Here is a 19,362-nt window from a genome sequence, read left to right on the forward strand (position 1 = left end):
GTGTCTTCTTCCATGTGGCCCTTTGGCAATAGCATTTAGCTTTGTCTCAAGGAATACATACCAGCCGTTGGTTGGAAGATACTTTATTTTGTCCATATCATCATAGATAATACTACTTAATTTGATAGTATAAAATTACCATCTTTATTTAAAAAGTCTTGGATTAAGCTCTGGAGAATTTTCATAGGCGAATTCTTCTGTGTGGGCTGGATCAGTAAACACTCCAATAAAATCTATTTCCAGGAAGAATGGACCATCTACTTTATCAGCCAGGGTGAATCCAATAGAAGAGATCTATATTTAAAACAAACTAATTAAACTCTCATACACTGATACTGTTCTAAGTTTTCAAGTTCTATGAGGTGATTAATATAATTGGGTCTTTACACTATCAGCCCTTAGCATATATACCCTGTTGTCATATGCTGTAGCAAATCATAAGAGGAAGTGGAGGGCTGATTTTCTACTTCCTCTTCCCTTTCTTTAAAGTAGTGCCACTTAAGACTGGTGAGGACAGCATGGATGCCTAATGGAGGTTCCTTGAAGCCCTCCTGAACTGGAATACTGTTCTGATTTTGAAGCTAAAATAAAATGTAGGCAGCCTGAAAGGATGACCATACTGCAAGTCCTCCAAGATGGGGGTTTGGCTCACAGAATAGGTCTGAGTCAACCTCTGTGTGGGAATAACAGGTGTGGCCTTGATAAGCATTTTCATCTTTCATTTGCCAGCCCTCAAAAATGGACTGAAATCATCCTCAAAGGAGTTCTAGTTCACTAACGATAACAGTTCTGAGTGAAAGTACAGGAAAATGTTACCTTGTCAAGCAAAAGCTGGTATTGGGCATCCCGAATTCTTCCTTGATTAGAGTAGAAAAATTTGGAGAAAGGAATCTGAAAAAAGAAACCATTTACTTCAGAGCTAAAATGTAAGCAAATGAGGCATTTATATGGAATTGCAATGATAAGTTTAACATTTTAATTCTAACAATTCTAATACATGGCATTATGACAAGTGGCTAGTCATTTGGGTCATAGATACAATTTTTTTTTACAATTTTTTTAATGAAATAATAGAAGAAAAAAGATGAAAGCCTTTCTAAGCCAGAAGTCCCAAAGGAAAATACAGTACAATTCAACCTTCCAACAGCAAAAACAAAGGATAAATTAGGGAAAAAATATTTGCAACATTTATGGATAAAAAACTAGTATCCTAAACACAACCTTTCATAGATAAGATTTAACAACCAATGGAGGGGAATCCCTGGGTGGTGCAGCAGTTTAGCGCCTGCCTTTGGCCCAGGGCGCGATCCTGGAGATCCGGGATTGAATCCCACGTCAGGCTCCCGGTGCATGGAACCTGCTTCTCCCTCTGCCTCTCCCTCTCTATCATAAATAAATAAAAATTAAAAAAAAAAAAAAAACCACCAATGGAAAACATGAGAAAAGGGAGAAACGGACACTTGTATATGACAGATAGGTGTGCAAATGGTACAACTCTTAAGAGAGTGGCCAGCAACTGGGAGACAAGTCTAAGATGGCCCTAAGATTTCTACCTTCTCTGTCCACACACCTTCCAGGTATTCACGCTAACCTCTTATGCTGAGAAGGGACTGTGTAAAGTCAAGTCCCAAAGCACCTGACCTTGATAGAGGGAAAATTATCCTCTGTAGGCCTGACTTAATCAGGTGAGCCCACAGAAGGACTGGCAAAAGATAATAAAAGTATCTCCCTGGGAGAGATTCTTTACTGTTGGCTCTGAAGACAGAGGAAGTGAAATGGCAAGGATTGCATGCAGTTTCTAGGAGCTAAGAGTGGCACTGACAACCAGTACAGAAACCAAGATGTTAGTCCTACAATCATAGGAACTGAATTGGGCCAATAACCAGAATGAACTTGTAAGTGGATTCTTCCCTAGAGCCTCCAGAAAGGAATACAGCCCAGGCAACACCCTGATTTCAGCCTTCTAAGGACCTGAGCATTGGATGCAGCCATACTAAGTCGCAAATCATGACCTATTGAACTGTGAGCTATGGGGCAGCCCTGGTGGCTCAGCTCTTTAGTGCCGCCCTCAGCCCAGGGCCTGATCTTGGATACCCAAGTCCCACGTCAGGCTCCCTGCAAGGAGCCTGCTTCTCCCTCCGCCTGTGTCTCTGCCTGACTCTGTTTCTCTGATGAATAAGTGAATAAAATCTTTAAAAAAAAACAAAACAAAACTGTGAGGTATTAAACGTGGGCCATGGGCAGTCCTGGTGGCGCAGCGGTTTAGCGCCGCCTGCAGCCCAGGGTGTGATCCTGGAGACCCTGGATCGAGTCCCGCATCGGGCTCTCTGCATGGAGCCTGCTTCTCCCTCTGCCTGTGTCTCTGCCTCTCTCTCTGTGTCTCTATGAATAAAAATCTTTAAAAAAAAAAAAAAAAAAAAAGTGGGCCATGTGAAGCTTGCTAAGTTTATGTTAATGTTTTACATGGAAAACTAATGGCAATATTAAGCAAATCTTGAAATGCTGTAACTTTGACCTACCAATTTCACTTTTTTTTTTTTTAGGAATTTATGTTACAGATAAACTCTCCCAAATACATAAAGATGTAGCTTTCTCTAATTAAAAAAAAAAAAAAAAAAAAAAGGAAAAATTAGGGGAACGATTAAGTTGTGGTGCATCCATACAACTGACACTATGCAGCTATTTTCTTAATGCAGATCTACACAGGATACAGTGGGAAGACCTCTCTACAATGTATTAATAAAGATCTAGACAGAATCCACAGTATAAACACAAGTTTTAAAAACACCAAAAAAAAAAAAAAAAGAAAAAAACCTAATAAACTTCTAGCAATCTGTAACAACTCAGTGTCTGTTAAAAGAGAAATCAACTACAGGATTTCCATATAATAAAAAATACCAAACAAAACAATAAAAAATGGAGAATTCCACAGTGATACGGAAGCTCTCTAGGATTTAAATTTTATTTTACTTATTTTTTAGAGGGGTGGAGGGCAAAGGGAGAGAGGGAATTCTATGAAGGCTCCTTACCCAGCTAGACTCAATCTCATGACCCTGAGATCATGACCTGAGCCAGAATGAAGAGTAAGGCACTTAACTGAGCCACATAGGCACCCCTAGGATTTAAACTTTAAAAATAATAAGCACAGGGCAGCCCCGGTGGCACAGCGGTTTAGCGCCGCCTGCAGCCCAGGGCGTGATCCTGGGGACCCAGGATCGAGTCCCACATCAGGCTCTGCATGGTGCCTGCTTCTCCCTCTGCCTGTGTCTCTGCCTTTCTCTCTCTGTGTCTCTATGAGTAAATAAATAAAATCTTTAAAAATAATAAGCACAGAAGATGCACACAGCATGCTATTTTTATTTTTGAGTGAAACAAAAATTAAAATAAGATTATGTACTCACATTTGCTTTATGTGCATAACGAAACTGCCAAGTTACACAAGAAACTACTCAAAGTGGCTACCAATAGAAGCGTGGGCAGGAAAAGGGTAGACAGGGACATGAGTGGGAGTGAGACTTCTCACTATACATCACTTTAAATTTTGATTTTTGAACCAAAAAGAATGAATTTTAAGATTTTATTTATTTATTTATGAGAGACACACACACACACAGAGAGGCAGAGATACAGGCAAAGGGAGAAGCAGGCTCCATGCAGGAAGCCTGACATGGGACTCGATCCCAGGTCTCCAGGATCAGGTCCTGGGCTGAAGGTGGCGCTAAACCTCTGAGCCACCCGGGCTGCCCAAAAATGAATTTTTAAAAAAATGTGTTCAGGTTATCACCAAAAGCACCTGTTGACATAAAAACTCAATTCAAAACTGATTCCAGGGGATCCCTGGGTGGCTCAGCGGTTTGGCGCCTGCCTTTGGCCCAGGGCGCGATCCTGGAGACCCGGGATCGAATCCCACGTCGGGCTCCCGGTGCATGGAGCCTGCTTCTCCCTCTGCCTATGTCTCTGCGCCTCTCTCTCTCTCTCTCTCTCTCTCTGTGTGTGTGTGTGTGTGACTATCATAAATAAATAAAAATTAAAAAAAAATAAAAGATTCCAACCCACCACTATGCAAAGATCACACTGTTCACACAACAGCTTTATTTTATTTTTAAGATTTTATTTATCTATTCATGAGAGACCCAGAGAGAGGAGAGAGAGGCAGAGACACAGGCAGAGGGAGAAGCAGGCTCCATGTGGAGAGCCTGACGCGGCACTCGATCCCGGGTCTCCAGAATCACACCCTGGGCCAAAGGCAGGCGCTAAACTGCTGAGCCACCCAGGGATCCCCTCAATACACAACAGCTTTAGATGCAGTCATATCCAGGGGCGCCTGGGTGGCTCAGTTAAGCACTGGACTCTTGGTTTCCACTCAAGTCACAATCTCAGGGTGGTGAGAGTGAGTGCTGTGCTGAGCCCCGAGTCGGAGTTGGACACGGACACCGTGTCAGGCTACCTGCTCAACATCAAATTTACTTGAGATTCTCGCTTCCTCTACCCCTACCCCTCATGCTCACTTGCTCTGAATAAATCTAAATAAGTTGATAAATCAATAATAAATAAATATGGTCACATCCTATCTCACCTGCTCCCTTGATTCCTGTCAAACAAACCTGGAGGAGATTCCTCCCCCCATCAACTTCTCATTTTGCATCCTATGTTGGCATTTCATCTACCTCATTATTCAAAACATTTTGGAAATAGAATCAAGGCTACCAGCTTGCCATTCAAGGAGCATGTGTCACATCCCGCACTATCCCCTCAAACTAATCTCTTCTTGTCTTTGACATGTAATTCTATAAGACCACTATCTACACCAAGGGAAATGGATTTTTTTTAGCTGGAGAATAAAGCTAAGAAAGAACATTAAATCTTACATTAAAAGAAAAGGATGAGGGCAGCCCCGGTGGCTCAGCAGATTAGCGCCACCTTCAGTCCAGGGCGTGATCCTGGAGACCCGAGATGGAGTCCCACATCGGGCTTCCTGCATGGAGCCTGCTTCTCCCTCTGCCTGTGTCTCTGCCCCTCTCTGTGTGTGTCTCTCATGAATAAATAAAATCTTTAAAAAAAAAAAAGGATGACCAGTTGCTCTCTACAAGTGACAGTAAACTATATAATTTTCCCATAATTTTCCTATTTTCTATAATTAAATAGTTGAGCATCTTGCTCCTACAGGAGAATTATTACTACACAATTATTCAGGGAGAAGTGAAAAGCAGTTAGTAACATTTAATTAAAAACTTCTTGGGGTACCTGGGTGGCTCAGTCAGTTAAATGTCTGCCTTTGACTTAGGTCATGATCTCAGGGTCCTGGGATCAAGCCCCACTTTGGACTCCCTGCTGAGCAGGGAGTCTGCTTCTCCATCTCCTTTTGCCCCTTCCCACTACTCATGCATACTCTCTCAAATAAATAAAATCCTTTAAAAAATAAAAATCTCATGACTACACTTGTGGTGTTGACCACTGAGTAATGTATATAAATGCTGAATCACTATTCTGTATATCTGACACTAATGTAACATTGAACCTCAATAACACTTCAATTAGAGAAAAATCTCTTCCCCAACACTTTCCCTCAATAATTTAAAGAGCTGTTCCAAACAGCTATTCTTTCCAAAGATTAAGATTATATGTATTTTCAGGGAAGAAATTGTTAACTATTAAATGGTAATAATACTACAGAATAATTTGACTCTGTGCAAAGGCCTTAAAAATGTACATATAATTTATTTTAGGAATGTTATTTGTAAGAATATCTCCTAAGAAAATAGGGATATTAACTTCAGAATTTGGTACAACACGGATGCCTGGGTGGCTCGGTGGTTGAGCGCCTCCCTTCTGCCCAGGGCATGATCCTGGAGTCCCACATCAGACTTCCTGCATGGAGCCTGCTTCTCTCTCTGCCTGTGTCTCTGCTTCTCTCTGTCTCTCTCTCATGAATAAATACATCTTTAAAAAAAAAAAAAAAATTGGTACAACAGTGAAAAACTCTGAAAATAATTTAAATGTACAATAATAGAGGATGAACTAAGTAAATTCTGGTCTACTTATATAGTAAAATAAAGTGATGTAAAAATAGGGTCGCCTGAGTAGCTCTGTTGGTTAAGCATCTGCCTTCAGCTCACGTCACCATCCCAGGGTCCTGGGATCGAGTCCTGCACCGGGCTTCTTCCAGGGAGCCTGCTCTGCCTCTGCCTAGGTCTCTGCCCTTCTCTGTGTCTCTGATGAATAAATAAATAAAATCTTAGTAAAAAAAAAAAAAAAAAAGTATAAACAAAAATATTAAGGTACACACCAGAAGTATTTTGCCTCTGAGTGGTGGTATTACATTTGTTTCCTTTTTGCTGTTTTTCAAATTTTCTATATGAAATCCCTGTTTTCGTAATTTAGTATATATATTATTTATATACAAGTGTTACATAATAATTTTTTATGTATCGTTATTACTGCAGAAATCTGTATCCAGTACTTATTGCCTATTATATGCTAGGCACTGTTGCAGGTGCAGGGCAAATAGCCACAAACAATACAGACAAGATCCTTGCTCTCAGAATTTACAGAATCTATGCTCCAGTGACAATAAACAAAGGGAAAAGTTAAGGAACAAAATAATTTTACCTAGTAAGTCGTTTCATGAAAAAAATTAAAAAGAGGGGCGCCTGGGTGGTTTAGTCGGTTTAGGTGTCCAGTTCTTGATTTCAGCTCAGGTCATGATCTCAGAGTCATAAATCAAGCCCCCGTCAGGCTCCCTGCTCAGTGAGGAGGCTGGTAGAAATATATTCTCTCTTCCCCCTGCCCTCCCCCTCCTCTCTTAAATAAATAAGTCTTAAAAAAAAAAAAGAAACAGGGTAATGTTACTCAAAGTGACTGGGTTAGAGGGTGTAACTCTAGCTACAGGGGTCAGGCTTCTCTGAGGTAAATTTTGAGCTGAGGGGTGAGTGACAGGAAAGAGGAGAGGAAGCAGGTGAAGATACGAGCACACAACACCAGCAGATACAACACGAAGCACAAAGGCTCTGAGATGGAGGTGAGCTTGTTAGGTATGATACACAGAAAAGGGGCCAGTATGGAGGAGGGAGGGAGGCGGGGAGACGGAGGATAAAGACAGAGGTCGGATACTGTAGTCCCAGCAGGCCGTGTTGAGGAGTTTGGGCTTTATTCTACTTGTAAGGGGAAGCCACTGGAGGGTTTTAAGCATGTGAGTGCTGTAATCTGCACTATGCATTAGATCATCTCTGACTGCTGTATAGAGAGTGGATTTTAGGAGGCAAGAGAACAAAGGAAGTCAATAAAGGAGCCGCTGTAGTAATCCAAAGGCCTGGACTAGGGTGACAGTGGGAGAGACAGCCAGAAATGGTCAGACTCTGGGTGTATTTCAGAAGTATAGGTGACAGGATTTGTTAACAGGCTATTTGTGGGATGAGGGAGAAGGGATCCAGAATGACCCACAGGTTTAACTATAAGCAAAATGGGGACTTTCCTTTGATCTTCTGGATTAAAAACCTTCATTAGGCAGAAAAAAAGAATGGGCAGTTGAAATTCATTTCCTGAATTTCTACTTATTTTCCTCCAGGTTTTTATATATATATATAAAATATATATATATATTTTAACTTCTCAAAGCTTCTTCTCACAAAGTATATTACCAAGAAGTAAATTAAAATTTCATGATTGTAAAATATCAAGTATTTATTGCTCTTAAGGGAGCTTTTCTACTAGGCTAGGAGTACTAGCTTAGTAGAGTTGCCTGGAAGAGGGGATACGGCAGAAACTTAAACATCTATTTCGCCCAGAGCAGAGATGTACCCGTGACTTAGCATGGACCAGGCCACAGCCTTATCAAAAGTATTTACTGGTTAGGAAACTAACATTTATATTAAGGAAAGAAAAACTCAATTATATAAATCTCACCCCTAAGTCATCTTCCTTCTTTCCCTTTCCACACCTTCCAAGAGGGATTAATAAGGAAAACAAAGGAACCAAACTACAGAATAACCATGATCTCAAAAGACTTCATTTTCATTCACAGTAAAGACTTGTGCTGTTACCTTGACCTCCTGCCAGTAGGGACCCCCACGGGTGAACATGAAGTAACTGTACATCTGATTCTTCCTTTGCACTATATCCGTGTCCTCTCGGATATTCACCATCCAAGGCCGACCATCTCCACGTACACGGAGATACAGAGTGTTGAACTGGGACCAATCATAAGCCCTCTTTCTCTCAAAAGGGCCCTAAGGTACAGAAAGGAAAATTAATTTCATCTCATTTTCCACTATTAGCAAAATGTGAGTCAACATCTTTTTGCAGCATCAAAAGGATCCACTACGCATTTTTCTGTCTTTTTGGCTTTCTACCACCATAAGAAGGCAGATATATCTGGTGACTCTTATTTTAATACAAAATACTGACACAGGGATCCCTGGGTGGCGCAGCGGTTTGGCGCCTGCCTTTGGCCCAGGGCGCGATCCTGGAGACCCGGGATCGAATCCCACGTTGGGCTCCCGGTGCATGGAACCTGCTTCTCCCTCTGCCTGTGTCTCTGCCTCTCTCTCTCTCTGTGAGACTATCATAAATAAATAAAAATTAAAAAAAAAAAAAAACAAAAAAAAAACAAAATACTGACACAGTTTTATGTTTCTAAGGTAATGTTCAAGACATGATTGGCCCAGGACAGTATTGATGTGTGGCAGGCACTCACTTGTATCAATGAATGAAAATGAATTACTATATATACCTTTTTCCCCCCATCCTATGAAACATGAGTGCGCATGACAGCTGCCTTCCCAGAAATCAGAAAACTATGAAAGAGCTCAAGTTTTAAAACTGCTATTTTAGGGGCACGTGGGTGGCTCAACCAGTTAAGTGTCTGCCTTCAGCTCAGGTCATGATCCCAGGGTCCTAGGATCGAGCCCCAAGTTGGGCTCCCTACTCAGCAGGAGCGTCCCCTTCTCTCCCTCCTTCTGCCCCTCCCCCTGTGCACTCTCTCACTCTCTCTCACAAATAAAATCTTAAAAAAAAAAAAAAAAAAAAAACTAGGGGATCCCTGGGTGGCTCAGCAGTTTGGCGCGTGCCTTTGGCCCAGGGCGCGATCCTGGAGTCCCGGGATTGAGTCCCGGGATTGAGTCCCGGGATTGAGTCCCGGGATTGAGTCCCGGGATTGAGTCCCGGGATTGAGTCCCGGGATTGAGTCCCGGGATTGAGTCCCGGGATTGAGTCCCGGGATTGAGTCCCGGGATTGAGTCCCGGGATTGAGTCCCGGGATTGAGTCCCGGGATTGAGTCCCGGGATTGAGTCCCGGGATTGAGTCCCGGGATTGAGTCCCGCGTAGGGCTCCTTCTGCCCCCCCCCCCAGGTCTATCATGAATGAATGAATGAATAAATAAATAAATAAATCTTTAAAAAAAAAAAAACCCTGCTATTTTATAATACCCACTGAAAACTTACCTTAAGCACTGTACAGGCATAATTTCATCTTCACAGCCCTATGAGATACATACTTTCATTGTGCTCCATCTTACAGATGAAGAAACTGAGCACTCAACTAGGCAGTGGTAGATCCAGTGCCATTTAACTCCAAAATCTGTATTTTTTTTTTCCAGAGACACATACACACATACACATACACAAACACACACACACACACACACACAAAGGGAGACAGAGGCAGAGGAGACACAGGCAGAGGGAGAAGCGGGCCCCATGCAGAGAGCCTGATGTGGGACTCGATCCCGGGTCTCCAGGATCACGCCCTGGGCTGCAGGCGGCGCTAAGCCACTGTGCCACTGGGGCTGCCCCAAAATTTGTATTCTTAACAACTACCTATACTGTCTCAGGAGAAGTGAATTGTAGTATTAATTAACAAAGGTGTTTGTTTATACCAATCGCAAAAATAATCTGATTTCAAGAATACTCACATATGAACTATTATTTACTAGCTGTCTTTTTAAATTTTTTTTTTTAAAGAGAGAAAGTCTGCACACACCGTACATGTGAGTGGGAGGGGAGGGAAGAAGAGGAAAGGGGGACGGAGGAAGACAGGCCAACTTCACCCTTATAATCTGAGACGAAACCAAGAGTCCACTGCTCTACCAACTGAGCCACCTAGGTGCCTCAACTAGCTGTATAACCTTAGTCAAGTTACTAAATCTCCCAAAGCCTCAGTTTCCTCATCTGTAAAATAAGGATGACCATACCTTAGAGGATAGTTGTGAGGAATTAAAGGGATGTATATACGTAAATGTATATGAAGTAGCACAAGGACTGGCAGGGCACACTTAATAAATTTTATCACCTATTTGCAATACCCCCCAGGTGTATCTAGCTATAGAAGTATTTTCTACTGTGGAATGACCAATCCATTCTGTGGATTTCAGGCACTGAAACACAAACACACACACCCTTTGTACGCATAGGTCTCTGAAAGAACACATACCTTTCTTTCTCATCTGGAAGGAGGGAGCCTAAGACCATCCTTATCATTTGCCTTTCTCTGTAAAGCACAATGCCCAAGCAAATACCCCAGGGCTGTGGCCGAGGCCAGGCATGGAAGCTTGTCCAGGCAGCCCTGGAACAACACCTCAACAGCAAATTTGCAAAAAGCCGTAAGTTGATGAGACAAAGAAGCCAATCTAAGTAACTGTGGAAAACTGCTCTGATTAGAAACTATAAGGCTAAAGACAAAGAAACTATATATAAACACTATATTCTGGTTGGTAAAATGGTTTCTCACAGAGTTATGGGCTAAAAGTTCTGAAACTGCTTCCTACATACACTGGGGATGAATCAATAGGTAAAATGATGGCAAGTGATGGGAGACAGATTTCTCACTATCAGAGAAGAAAATTATAGATAAGAGGGAGAAGCCCAGAATGAACCACATGGTACTACTGGATTAGAATTCGAGCACAGTATAAACTCATATTTAGTTTACTACAGATATAGAAATAATTACAGACATGTTTCCAAAGGGTTGGTACACATCCCTGTATTTCCTGCTGAGGCCACTGAGAGGTCCTGGAAGTAATGTCAACCCAGTAGCAACAAACAAACCAGTGCCTAGATCTCCAAAAAGAAGAATCAGGGCTTTTTCAAGAAATGGCTAATTCTATGGAATTTTCTACAGAAAATACAAGATGTGCTTAGAGCATATCTTGTAGTGCAAGAAAGTACTAAAAAACAAACAAACAAACAAAAAAATGGAGGCATGTCAAAGGGACAAAAGCCAACCTGAAAGAGCTGCCAATTGCCAAAGCTGGAAGAATCTGAACAAAATAAAAAACATAGTATTGGATTATAACCAGACTTTTGAGTCCATACAAAATGACTGCCTAACTAAATAAAAAATGTGGGAGAAAAAAATTTTCCTCTTTGAAGAATCCCAAATAATTTATGTAAATTCCACCCTTTCACAAGATACAACTTAAACCCATGCCCTACCCCATGCCTTGAATGTAGGATGCACTTACTGACTTGCTTCTACAGAACAAAGTATGAAAAGAAGGGGAAATAGTAACTTAACAATGGAGTACCCTGGCAAACACTATCTTGGCCAGGTGATCATGGTGAACACATTCGTGTTAAGTCATGTTGGTAGCATGTACCCAATAGGAGTGATGAGAAGGGTATTTCAACTCTGTGGTATTCTATCTAAAAGCCCAGAAACCCAGTCTTACAGGGAGAAAAACATCAGAAAATCCCAAATTGAGGGTCAGTCCACAAAATACCAGACTAGAATTTCTCAATCCTCATGAAAAATAAGGAAAGACTAAAAAGCTATCACAGACCAGGAGACTAAGGAGCCTAAGGAAACATGACAACTGGATGTAATGTGGTGTCCCAGATGGGCTTAAGCAGAAAAACTAGTGAAATCCAAATAGTGTCTGGAATTAAGAGGAATGCGCCAATGTTGGTTTCTCAGTTGTGACAAATGTATTACATCAATGTAAGGTGGCAAGAGTTGGAGAAGATGAATGAGGGGCATATGGAACTTTCTGTACTATCTGTACAATTCTTCTGTAAAACTAAAACTATCCTAAAATAAAAAGTTTACTTAAAAAAAAAAAAAAAGCAACAGGCTGAACCTACATCTGCTCTAAGGAACCTCTGGCCATCACAGGGTGTGTGGCCTACTAGGGAAATCTCCCCAAATCAACTGTTTAAATGTCTGACTTCTCAGGGCTCCTCAAACATAAGAACAGCCCCATTCTGGTACTCAGGAACCACTTCCCCCTTATGCTTCTGCTTTACACATGTGCCCAGTAGTTACTTAACCCCATTCACAAATGACCTGCCAGGTGTGTTGATTTACAGAAACAAAACCCATATGCTACGGTTCATGCTACAATGAAATTCACCCCAGTTCACTAGAAAACAGGCTCTGGGGCTTCACTTACCCTTGGAATCCTGGATATCATTGCACAGTACCCACTGCGGCCACTTTCCCCGTCCTTAGGTGCCTCAGAGCTCAGAGTCCCATAGAGCAATGCACTCTGATTATTCCTGCCCATTTTCAGGAACACTTCACTTCTGCCTCCAATAGTCTTATCAGAAGTCACCATCCACTTATCTAAATCTTCTTTTCCTCGGAACTGCCAGACAACCTTGGCTTGTTCCAACAAGACCTCATGCAGAGGGCGGCCTTCGGGGCCTATCCAATGATTCACAATATCATCCTTCAAACGCCTAAACTGGTCCTTTATTTCATCTTTAATTGCTTTATCAAAACTAACTAAAGGCTTCTCCTCAGGAGAGGTTATATCCAAAGCAGCTTCTCTCTGGTGATGTCCCTGCAAATCTCCTTCAGAATTCCTCTGAGAGGAGGTTTTGCCAGGAGCAGCTACAGGCTTCTGAAGACTACTAGAACAATAGTCTACAAAATGAGTACCCAAAAATGGACATGAGGCAACATTTGGCTTTGGGCATTTTCTGAAAATATAAGTACCATTCAGAAATTTGAGAACCAAAGCCATGGTACGATAAAGTCCAAATGTAAATTTCTCCCTGGGCTATAATGGAAAGAAGCTTCTAACACCACAATTGCACCTAGAACAGAAAAGACATTGAACAGTTACCAGGGTAGCAATGAATGCATCACAATTTCAAATGCAACACAGATTGCGTTGTGAAATTCAGCAACTTATTTTCTAATTCTGTAAACATTTACCCAGAGCCTATTATGAGCAGAATATTGTTTGTGCTGTACGTGAAGCATCCCACTGCCTTGTGAAAAAACACCAACAGGCAAAAAAACAAAGACCCCCTTCACAGAGTTAATTATTGACCCCAAAATAATTCAGTTATGCACTTCATAAGGTTGTGTCAATCTTAAAGCAAATTTTTACGCTGGATTTTTTTTTTAAGATTTTCTTTGAGAGAGAGACAGACAGACAGACAGACAGCATGAACAGAGGGGAGAGGGAGAAGCAGGCTTGGCAGGGAGCCTGATGCAGGACTTGACTCCAGGACCCAGGGATCATGACCTTAGCTGAAGGCAGATGCTTAACCAAGTGAGCCACGCAGGCACCCCTGATGCTGGATTTTTAAAGAAATCAGTGATTCCTAAAATAGAATATTCAACTAATTCGCTCCAGATCTAAGCTGACAACACTTTAGGACTTCATCTATAAAAAGAGGGACTAGAAAAAAAAAAAAAAGAGGGACTAGACTGTGTATTGTATGTGGAGTCAGAAAACGTGCCCACTTATTAGGTTATAAGTATATTGAATACTGGCAATTTCAGACTGCTAAACCTAGTCAAGCTCTTTATCCTCAGGTAAAGCTACTGATCTTCTGAAGTCTCCATTTCCTTGGGGGTAAGGCTCTGTTAACAACTCCTCTACCTACCTTAAAGGATTCTTCTGAAGATCAGATGGAATGACAGCTCTAAGAGCATTCTCTGATCAAGTCTGATAAAATCCCCATGATTCTTCATGTTTAACAAGCTGCTAGTCCAAGATCCACAAAGATAGAACCTAAACAACATTAACACTAATACCACATTTAAATACTATTTTGATTATCTTCAAACCACCTGACATGTATTATCTCATAAGACAAGACAACAGGTGAAGTGACTTGCCTAAGCTCACAATACTAATCACTATGGAGGCTAGAACTAGAACCCTAGCCTGAAGTCCTTCTACTACATGCTCCTGCTTCTACACGTAAAATATCAGAAATATAAATTCTATAGCTCTAATAAAATAACAACTTTGGCTAAATAGTCATCTTTCCTACTTACTCCATCTACCCCTAAAAGGAATAAAATATGCAATGTCAAGTTCTCTGTCTTCCTCCTGTCTTGGCCCAAAGACCAGGAGAGAAGAAATACAAAAATTCACCCACTAGTCAGAACATGGCACTAAATGACTAACTAAAGAGGACACTGAAAACAAAAACAGAAAGCCTTGGGATCCCTGGGTGGCGCAGCGGTTTGGCGCCTGCCTTTGGCCCAGGGCGCGATCCTGGAGACCCGGGATCGAATCCCACATCGGGCTCCCAGTGCATGGAGCCTGCTTCTCCCTCTGCCTATGTCTCTGCCTCTCTCTCTCTCTCTGTGACTATCATAAATAAATAAAAATTTAAAAAAAAAATGGCACCCAGACCACTAAACTACAACACAAAGGTGGTCAACCTTCTAGAATGCCTCTGCTCCCTCACTCCCCACATTAGATCACCACTCTCTTTTCTCAACTACTGTACTCCGGGCTTGCAGCCACCACCCCTACAACAGGTTTCTTGCTCAGCCAGAGTCTCCTCCTCCTCTCTCCTCCCCCATCCCTGATTCCATGCTCATTTTAATAAAATCTTAAAAAAAAAAAAATATGGGTGCCTGGGTGGCTCAGTTGGTTAAGCATCTGTCTTGGGCTCAAATCATGATCTCGAGGTCCTGGGATCAAGCACCATATCAAGCACCCTGCTCAGCAGGGTGTCTGTTTCTCCCTCTCCTCTGCTTCTCCCCCCTTGTATTTTCTGCTCTCTCAAATAAAACATCTAAAAAAAAACAAAGAAGAAGAAGCAGGGAGAGGATCCCTGGGTGGCTCAGCGGTTTGGTGCTTGCCTTCAGCCCAGGGCGTGTTCCTGGAGTCCCGGGATGGAGTTCCACATCCGGCTCCCTGCACGGAGCCTGCTTCTCCCTCTGTCTCTCATGAATAAAATCTTTTAAAAAAATAAAGGAATTTGGTAAACAATAATCCCATAAAACGGAATTTGTACAATCATAAAAAAAGATTCTCATGAGGGCAGCCTGGGTGGCTCGGCGGTTTGGCGCTGCCTTCGGCCCAGGGTGTGATCTTGGAGTCGCAGAATCGAGTCCCACGTCGGGCTCCCTGCATGGAGCCTGCTTCTCCCTCTGCCTGTCTCTCTCCCTCTCTGTGTGTCTCTCATGAATAAATAAAATCTTGTAAAAAAAAAAAAAAAATCTTAAAAAAAAAAGGATTCTCGTGAGCCCCATTTGTAGGCTACACTACTACGTGGCAAATAAGGAATCAAAATTGCATATATACTAATATTACAAGCATCAAAGTGTACCAAAAAAAGATGTAAGGGAGAAAAAAGCTTAAAGTCGTGTATATAGAATGATGGGATTATGAGTAATATATTCAGAATATTTTCCAAGCCCTCGGTAGAGCTGTTACTTCTCTAATACTCAACAAATATAATAGGTTTCGTAGTTTTACCAATAACCATAAAGTAAAACGCGGGGCCGAGGTTGGCCAAGTCTGACCGCAACGTAACCCGGAGCGAAGAGCGCAGCCTCCGTCGAGGTTGCACGAGCAGGGCCTACGAGGCGCCCACAAGGCTCGAAGTACAGCTCGCCGGCGCCTCACAGCAGCCGTGGGAGAGGCGATCAGGGGCAAGGAACAGGGGTCCAAGGATACATCACCGGAGGTCACACAGCTCTAAGAGGCAAAACCGGCTCCCGGCCCCGGTGTTTGACTCCCGGTTCGACTCGGGGGAGCGGCCCGGGCGGTCTGCCGCGGCGAGGCGACCCCCTTGGCCCTCACCTGCTGGGGCTGTGCTGCCCCCGAGACCCCGCGCGCCCACAGCCGGTCTCCGCCGCCGGCGCCCCCCACTGGCTTCCTCCCGGTCCTCCACTTTCCCCGGCCGGGTGCGCCACGTTCCTCGTGCGGGTCCATCTGCTTTTCCAGTCCGGCCGAACCAGGCCTTACGGCTCTAGCGTTCCGCCGACATACAGGTGGGAGAAGCGTAACAAGGTTCCCAGAGTCCGGCGAATTGAGGCTTTTGCGACGCCGGTGGCAAAAGCCTCGGCTACGACCCCTTCCAGATGGTTTCTGCTCTGAGCAAGCGGGAGGGAGAATTTAGATGAAGCTTTTCTCCTCTTTCTGCATCCCTCCCTCAGGCTGCAAACTCCACCTCGCATGTTTCAAATAGGACCTCGATGCTGCTAACGTCCTTGGGACCTCGGGCTCCAGGGTCCCCGCGGGCCGCCGCTCCCCGCAACCGCCTCAGAGGACCCGACCCCCTGGAGCGGCCCCCCGCAACCCCGCCCAGCGGGGCCGCCCACCGGCAGGCCCTCTGCGGCATCTTACGCACACCTCTGTTTAAGCACTTTCAACACCGGATCTGAAGTGTTCATTCGCTTCTCACTCCCTCTGCCACGCGGTGAGCTTCTCGCGTCCAGAACCGCGCTGTTCCCTCGTAAGAGTAGGAATTAAGCTCTCAGCTACCATGTGAATGAATTGCAGCCCCTGGCAGCTAACTCCCTTCTTCTCCAGGGTTCGGAAAGACACTGGCATTTCCAAGTTTCTCCACCACTTGTTTCCATGCCACCACCTCTTCTTTCTTGAAATTCTGCCTTTGACTTTTCTGGACCCTACACTTGCCCGGTTCTCTTTCTTACCGTCTCCAGCCTTCTCCCAGCTGCCTCCTCCACTGACTCTCTTCCTACGACCTGAAATGTGGGTTGTCTCCAAAGCCCAGATTGTGCCTTCCTCTTTTCTTGTTTCAAATATGAGTTATATACAATTTTATCTCCTTCCCTAAATCCCAGCATATATTTCCAACCTTTCTTGATAGCAGTTCCAGCTGAGGGATACAGCACTGGCATCTCAAATGCTCTATATCTAAAACTGAATGTATCACATTTACCTGCACTAACTCCTCTTATAGTCCCTGTTTCTGTAAATGCCCACATCCTTCTAAACTGGAAATCCTTGCCTTAAAACCTTTTTTTTTTTTCCAAAGAAGGTATACTTATTCTTAAGATCTTATTTGAGAGAATGAGGGGAGGGGACAGAGGGAGAAGCAGACTGAGCTCCCCAGAGCCCCCCCCCCTCTTAAAACCTTTTCTTAAACCTCTTCTCACAGACCCTAAATGCTACTGAATTCTGTTGTCTGAGCTTTCACTCCTTCCCTCCAAACCCAGTAATACCTCCATAGCTATTGCCCTTATACAAACTGACATTCAATCTATTGATTGCCCTCCTCTGGACACAACAGTGTGTCTATTTCCACTCATGAGCTGGCTGGTAATACTGTGAAGGAAAATTATTTGAAGCAAGAGAAAATAAAATCAAGGTGCAGAGAGAAACAGTAATGGGAGATAAAAGAAGTCTCATGCAGCATTTATATTGCCAGTTTCAGTTGTTTCTGAGGCTCAGCTGCTTCTATTATCTTTCTATGGGTTGGCCATTTAGCCTTTCCCTAATTTCTAAGCACCAATAAATTCATTTTACCTAAATTAATCTGAGTTGGGTTTCTACCACTTGCAACCAATAAGTCCTAATTGATAAATTGACTACACCTGTTCTGAATACACCTTAAATCCCATTTTCCTTTAAAATTTTCCCTACTGAGGGCACGTGGGTGGCTCAAGTGTTGAGCGTCTGCCTTTGGCTTAGGTCGTGATCCCAGGGTCCTGGGATGGAGTCCACATGGGGCTCCCGGCAGGGAGCCTGCTTCTCCCTCTGCCTATGTCTTTGCCTCTACGTGTGTTTATGAATAAATATTTTATTCCTTTATTCATGAGTCACACACAGAGAGAGGCATAGACACAGACAAAGGGAGAAGCAGGCTCCTTGCAAGAAGCCCGATGAGGGACTCGATCCCCGGACCCAGGACCATGCCCTGAACAGAAGACAGATGCTCAACCGCTGAGCCCCCCAATGTCCCAATGAATAAAATCTTTTTTTAAAATATTTTATTTATTCATGAGAGACAGAGAGAGAGGCAGAGACACAGGCAGAGGGAGAAGCAGGCTCCATGCAGGGAGCCCAATGTGGGACTCAATCCTAGGACCCTGGGATCAGGCCCTGAGTCGAAGGCAAGACGCTCAACCACTGAGCCACCCAGGCGTCCCCCAATGAATAAAATCTTTAAAAATTTTCCTTGATGGGTTCATTTCATAATGATTGCTGTCCTTCTGAAACCCTATAATAGTTATGCTTTATATTAGGACACCGGCACTTAATTGTGTTCAAATGAAAACTAGATTATAAACATGCCTAGGGATCCCTAGGTGGCCCAGCGGTTGAGCGTCTGCCTTTGGCCCAGGGCATGATCCTAGGGTCCCAGGGTCGAGTCCTGCATCGGGCTCTCTGCACGGAGTCTGCTTCTCCCTCTGCCTGTGTCTCTCGTGAATAAATAAATAAAATCTTTAAGAAATAATACTTTTTAAAAATAAAAATAAATAAATAAAATAAACATTCCTAAACTGCTCATTCATTCCTTTATGTGTACAAGCCTTTTCTCTTGACCAGGAGGGTAAAAACTTTGAAAGTAGTAATTTTGTCATATACTTTAAAATATATATCCTCTACAGTAATCTGCACAATTTTAGACCAGTGGATACTGCCTCAAGAGGCCAAACAAAAGACAAATATCATGAAAATCTTCAGGAAGGGCTGTGGTGACACAGGTCAGCAAAGAATATTTCAATATGATTCGAAATATGATTCAAGAGTTGCATCTCTCTGTGGAGTCTAATCAAGCTTAAGGTAAGGGCATAATCTAGGGAGAGGAGATGAAGTATTTCAGAAAGGGATATTACCTCATGGGAGTTTGGGGTCATGGTGGCATCGCTACAGATCCATGATTCGCTCTCTGCTTTGCTAGTCCAGGAACTTAATTGTATCTGTTTACTCAGATTTTTTTAAGAAAAAAAAAGCAAGTTCATAGGAGGAGAAATAACAAGCCAGAATGTCTGTTTATTCATCTACAACAAAGAATAAGGCCAATTTGAGAGCCATCTACCCAGGACAGTCCCTCCTGATGGGGAAGCCAGACTATTAGGTGAGGAGGGTCACATATTTAGAAAGAGCTGATAGTGGTCAGGCAGATTTTCCATTAAACAAAATAATTCTATCTTCTTTTGGAGCTATTTCTATCTGCAGCATGAAGACCAAGCTT

General features: G+C 43.1%; 1 protein-coding gene across 4 annotated transcripts; it reads right to left on the reverse strand.

Moving 5' to 3' along the window:
• Positions 1-67: 67 nt before the first annotated feature.
• On the reverse strand, positions 68-16,396 carry NDUFAF1 (NADH:ubiquinone oxidoreductase complex assembly factor 1). Of its 4 annotated transcripts, XR_012022417.1 has the most exons (6): positions 15,999-16,396; positions 12,387-13,035; positions 8,040-8,225; positions 5,773-5,940; positions 817-891; positions 279-294 (listed from the first exon to the last, which is right to left on the reverse strand). XR_012022417.1 is itself a non-coding variant. In XM_072808419.1 (5 exons), exons 2-5 carry the CDS (start codon positions 12,960-12,962, stop codon positions 145-147), a joined length of 987 nt encoding a protein of 328 aa, XP_072664520.1. In that variant the 5' UTR covers positions 12,963-13,035; positions 15,999-16,154; the 3' UTR covers positions 68-144. The 4 variants fall into 4 exon arrangements, 3 of the variants coding, with proteins under 3 accessions (XP_072664520.1, XP_072664521.1, XP_072664522.1); XM_072808419.1 differs by lacking the exon at positions 5,773-5,940 and having other exon boundaries at positions 68-294; positions 15,999-16,154; XM_072808420.1 differs by lacking the exon at positions 5,773-5,940 and having other exon boundaries at positions 68-294; positions 15,878-16,060.
• Positions 16,397-19,362: the final 2,966 nt, after the last annotated feature.

The sequence above is a fragment of the Canis lupus genome, chromosome 32 (genome assembly GCF_048164855.1).
Source record: "Canis lupus baileyi chromosome 32, mCanLup2.hap1, whole genome shotgun sequence".
Taxonomy (NCBI): Eukaryota; Metazoa; Chordata; class Mammalia; order Carnivora; family Canidae; genus Canis; species Canis lupus.